Genomic DNA, 4,607 nt, shown 5'->3' with positions numbered 1-4,607 from the left:
CTCTGCAAATTTAACACTTCTACAGGATGTTTCCACAAATCCCATATTTTTAAGGTGCTTAGTCATCAGTTTTATTCTTTTTACTGTAACTAATTTCACTGAAAATGCACTCCTACACTATATGTACTTAGGACAGAGTATACATTCTACCATTTTCAGCAGCAGATCAAACACGTTGTGACAGTGCTGATCGGTGCTGATCAGTTTAACTTGGGTTCAAATTTTAAATCACAGAATCGTTTGGTTGGAAAAGACCTTTAAGATCATCGAGTCCAACTGCACCTACCCACTACTAAACCATCATCAACAATTCTGTCATTGTGTAGAATGCTAGGTAAGGGCACAACTTCTGCACTTTGGAGAGAAAGAGATACACATACACACACACAAAAAAAAAAAAAAAAGAATTCCCCAAAATGAGAACAGTCAATGGCAGAAGAAATTTGATAAAGTAACAATGTAAGAAAATCTTAATAAAACCCAACTTTAAAAGGACATTTTTTTCATTGCTTTAATGTAACATATACAAGTAGCAAAATCTATTCAAAGTCTCAGCTAGCTAAAGGGGAAAAAAACACTAAGTGTGTTGCATTTTGGCATACTATAGAAGTGTTTCTGTATACTAACTTTGATTGGTGTCATCATCATTCTCATGTTCTGAATCTTCATTGTCAAGACCCAGTTCCAAAAGTTCCCGAGTTCTTTAAAAAAAAAAAGAAAAAGAAAAAAATATAAATAAAGAGTCAATCCTCTTGAAGAAAACATTAGGCAAAACATTTACACCTGTAGCAATCAATAAAAGCAAGAGTATAATCAGTAAGTGTACCTGAGAGCTATACATACCAAGAACAAACTCACTCTAAAATCAAAGTACTATGGAGTACTCTCATTACATACTCGTTCATTACATTACTCACACAGTTACCCTTATAGCCATTTGGCCACCTACCAAGTTTGATCTGAAAAGTTAAAGAAATAAGTAATGGATTTCCCTGTATTATGAAAAGAATCAAGAACTTTGATTAGTATTAATTTCTGGCAGTTTGTGCATTGTGAAATATGTTCTGACTAGATGAAGACTGATAAAATTTTGTTTCATGCAGGCTACTAAAATGTCATCTAACAGAAGCAACTGATTATCTGAATTTGAACCACTCATCTTTAACTGAAAAGGTGTAGGCCTTCATCATTTTATAAGCTTTAATGGGAATTTTGCAACTTTTTGATGAACAGTTTTTTGACAGATTTCAGTATGTGACTTTTTGGAGACAAAGCAGATTCCAGAAGTATGTTATTGCCTGGAAAAGGCTTAAAGCCACAGCTCTAACTACTCAAGTCAGCCAGCACAAAAGCCTCAAACATTTACTGTATTATCTCATCCCTGCTTGTGAGGAAACTTAAGGTCATTTTCAGTTATTGATTTCCCTACTGTGTTTTAAATCATCAGGTAAGTCTCAAATATCCATAATCAAATGGAAAACAGAACTACTAAGCCCATCATACCAGACTTTGACATATTCTCCCATGTCATTCTTAACATGTTTGACAGAATTCTAAAGTAAGTTGTTATCACGTTAAATGTGAGAAGCCAATTGCATTTTTCAGCTGAGAAATTGTCCTGAGTACATCTTTTAGAGGCACTGCCATGGAGTTAAAAATCAAACTCAAGTTTCAATGGTAAGAAAACCTTTTACTACAATCAGCATAAAAAGATTTTAACAGGATACTGCAAAAGGCTTATCAATCAAACATACATACATTATACACCCTTACATGTATTCTTTTTATAATACGCGTGTTACTACACACACACACACACACACACAGATACGCGTATATATTTCTATGAGCTGCTGAGTAGCAATGCCAATGACTGAAACAAAAGGGCATATACAACTTCTGCAAAAGTTTTTGTTTCTATGAGTCAGCCCTGATACCTTTTCCGTTCCAGTTGAGGAGTATCCAATGTTGTCTGTTGATTCATTGCTTTAATCCAGTAAATAAGGGCTTGAAAAACGTATGCTACATGCTTTAGTGAACAGACATCTAGAACAGGAAGAACATCTGAGTGCTCATCATTGTGAGATCGCATCAAAGACAGTGCATAATTCAGGAAATCGCCACGTGCTGACATCATTCCCTGACGGGCACTGAGTAAAGTAGCACGTCTAGTGAAAGAAAAGAATTGAAAACAGAGAGATTAGGCATCACAGTAGAATGCATCTTTTACATACTTGTCTCTATATTTGAAATATGGATGTAAAAAATAATAATAATAATAAAAACCAACAAAAAACCAACTCCACAAAAACAGTGTGACAGCAAGAGTAACCATCATAGTTTTATGCTTTACTATAAGCAGCTCAGGTACAATATATTATAAACAGTTAATACTCAAGACGAATCTAGTATGTCAGAATAAAGCAAATAGTAGCAACAACACAGGAAGCCAACTTACGTCAGAACAGTAACTACACTGCTGCATTACAAAATTAGATTCCTAAAACATCAGTGAACAAAAAGATTTGACTGTAAAACTGGTAATTCATATTGCATGCAGGAATCAAACTATTTTCATACCTTCTTCCCTCAAGTGTTCTTAAACTAGCTTCCTCACGGGCTGTCATTCTTTCCCTTCTTGCTGAGTTCTGAGAAGCATGAAGAGGATGATTTGGATGCCCAGGATCACCAGCAGATGCTAACGCAGAACCATAACGCAGCTGAGCTTCAGTAGAGTCCATGATACTAACCATCCAGTTCCAAGTAGGAATAAGCTTTTCTTCTACATAATTCTATAGAAAATGAGATTTAGTGAGTTTTGCAAACAATAGAACTAGATTATGAGAATGCAATCTCAACATAGGCCTCCACCATGGCTTTTACAGCTACACCCAATTCCCTACAAACAGAAAAGCTGTAAAACCATATTCAAGAACAACCAAGAGTTTCTGAAAGCTCTACTGAGACTGCTATTTACTGTAGTGGTATGCAGCTCTCATCACTTAATACCTTGGTGTCTGTAAAGTAGTCTCACCATCTCTCCTTTACGGTTAACTCTCCTACTCCTCACCTCATGACCACCCAGCACCTCCCAGGTGCGCACATCTTGGCAATTTCAGTCCAATTCCTGACTTTCTGGAAGCTTAAACAGCTCTCGTCTTACTATGGCATTCACGAGCCAGATCTTTCACCATTCTTCACCCCTTGCAACTTACTCAGTGAAGACGACAAAGTTAAGACCTGCACAGACAGCTATGTCTGCATACAACCCTCTTCTCCTGGTCCAGTCTTTTCCTCACCCGTTCCCAATACCAGCTCTGTAGCCTGCTTTTCTTGCCATTTGCTAAATCCATTGACCCGTGGGGTTTTTTTATCCAACATCAGTCTGCTTTCTTCATTCTGCCCTTCAGAAACCTTCCTCACACTTCAAATGTTCTTGTATCCACTAAACTAACAAAATGCTGTCTCAACCCCATTTCTGTATTAAAATGAAACCTCTGCTGTAAAGTTTTCACATGCTAATACAGATCTCTTGCTTGCCTGAGCTGAACAGCTCTCCTGTTCACTCATCTGGCAAAAAGGTAAGCTTGGCAAAACACCTCTACTCAGCAGAGACAATATTTTCCCCCTAAGAATCAGCAAACAGTGTATTTACCTGTACAAATCTTTTATCTATCTCATTTAATTATTTGGCCCTTAGAAACTTTTTTCTTTTATAGACTTAACAGTTCAGGTCAAAAAGAGTAGGGCAAAAGATTTCTAGTAGAGATCACAAGTATCTCCAGTGCAGTCAAACCTGACTTAACAATTACTAAGATACCAGACTTAAAAAAAAAAAAAAAAATCAGCTTAAATTCCTTTTTTGAAATAATACGTGTATAAGAAATACGAACAATTTAATGAAATTAGTAATTACAGCTACTTCAGCCTTACACTATCTCTCATATGAGGTGAGGCTGAGAGAGTTGAGACAGTTTAGTCCCAAGACACAGACTCAGAACGATCTTATCTGTGTGTATAAATACCTGATAAAAAGGTATAAAGTATACAGAGCCAGACTCTTCTCAGCAATATCCAGTGAATAGACAAGAGGCAACAAGAGGCAACAGGCACAAATTGAAATACCTTAAAAGTCCATTTAAACTCAAGAAAAAACTTCTTTATTTTAACACTTAATATGTTGCCCAGAGCAGCTGTGGAGTCTCCATCCTTGGAGATACACAAAACCTAACTGGACACAGTCCTGAGTAGCCATCTCCAGTCGACCTTGCAGGGAATTTGGACTAGAAAATCTTCAGAGGTCACCTTCAGCCTCAACAATTCTATGATTTTACCTAAAAAAAACCCAACTGTATTTGTTTCTCTGTGGAGATCTGGATGTTCTTACCTGCAAGTTAACTGCATCTTGATAAGTCAGCTTTACTGCAGCTGGGATCTGGGAGTACACTAAATGATTGTACTTGGGAATCAGACCCATCAGATCAGATATCTGGCGTATCACAATGCTGTATGCTCTTGCTAAACTGCTTGCAGATGTTAAATAGCTGCTTGCATTGCTGGCTTCAAGTGCTGCAGCTGCTGCTGCAGCACTCGTACTGATGGTACCA

General features: G+C 37.1%; 1 protein-coding gene across 1 annotated transcript in view; it reads right to left on the bottom strand.

The window, feature by feature from the left end:
- The window catches only part of UBR5 (ubiquitin protein ligase E3 component n-recognin 5), a 65,123-nt gene that overhangs the window by 12,183 nt on the left and 48,333 nt on the right, over positions 1 to 4,607 (bottom strand). Inside the window, exons 39-42 of the mRNA XM_029084471.1 lie at positions 4,388 to 4,605; positions 2,581 to 2,792; positions 1,938 to 2,168; positions 628 to 701 (exon numbers count right to left, since the gene is read on the bottom strand). Coding sequence (XP_028940304.1) covers positions 628 to 701; positions 1,938 to 2,168; positions 2,581 to 2,792; positions 4,388 to 4,605 — 735 coding nt within the window. The remainder of the gene's footprint in view (positions 1 to 627; positions 702 to 1,937; positions 2,169 to 2,580; positions 2,793 to 4,387; positions 4,606 to 4,607) is intronic.

Source organism: Antrostomus carolinensis, unplaced genomic scaffold (assembly GCF_000700745.2).
Source record: "Antrostomus carolinensis isolate BGI_N321 unplaced genomic scaffold, ASM70074v2 scaffold11674, whole genome shotgun sequence".
NCBI classification, from domain to species: Eukaryota; Metazoa; Chordata; class Aves; order Caprimulgiformes; family Caprimulgidae; genus Antrostomus; species Antrostomus carolinensis.
Note: the sequence above shows the minus strand (reverse complement) of the source record. Positions and strands in the feature narration are given on the sequence as shown.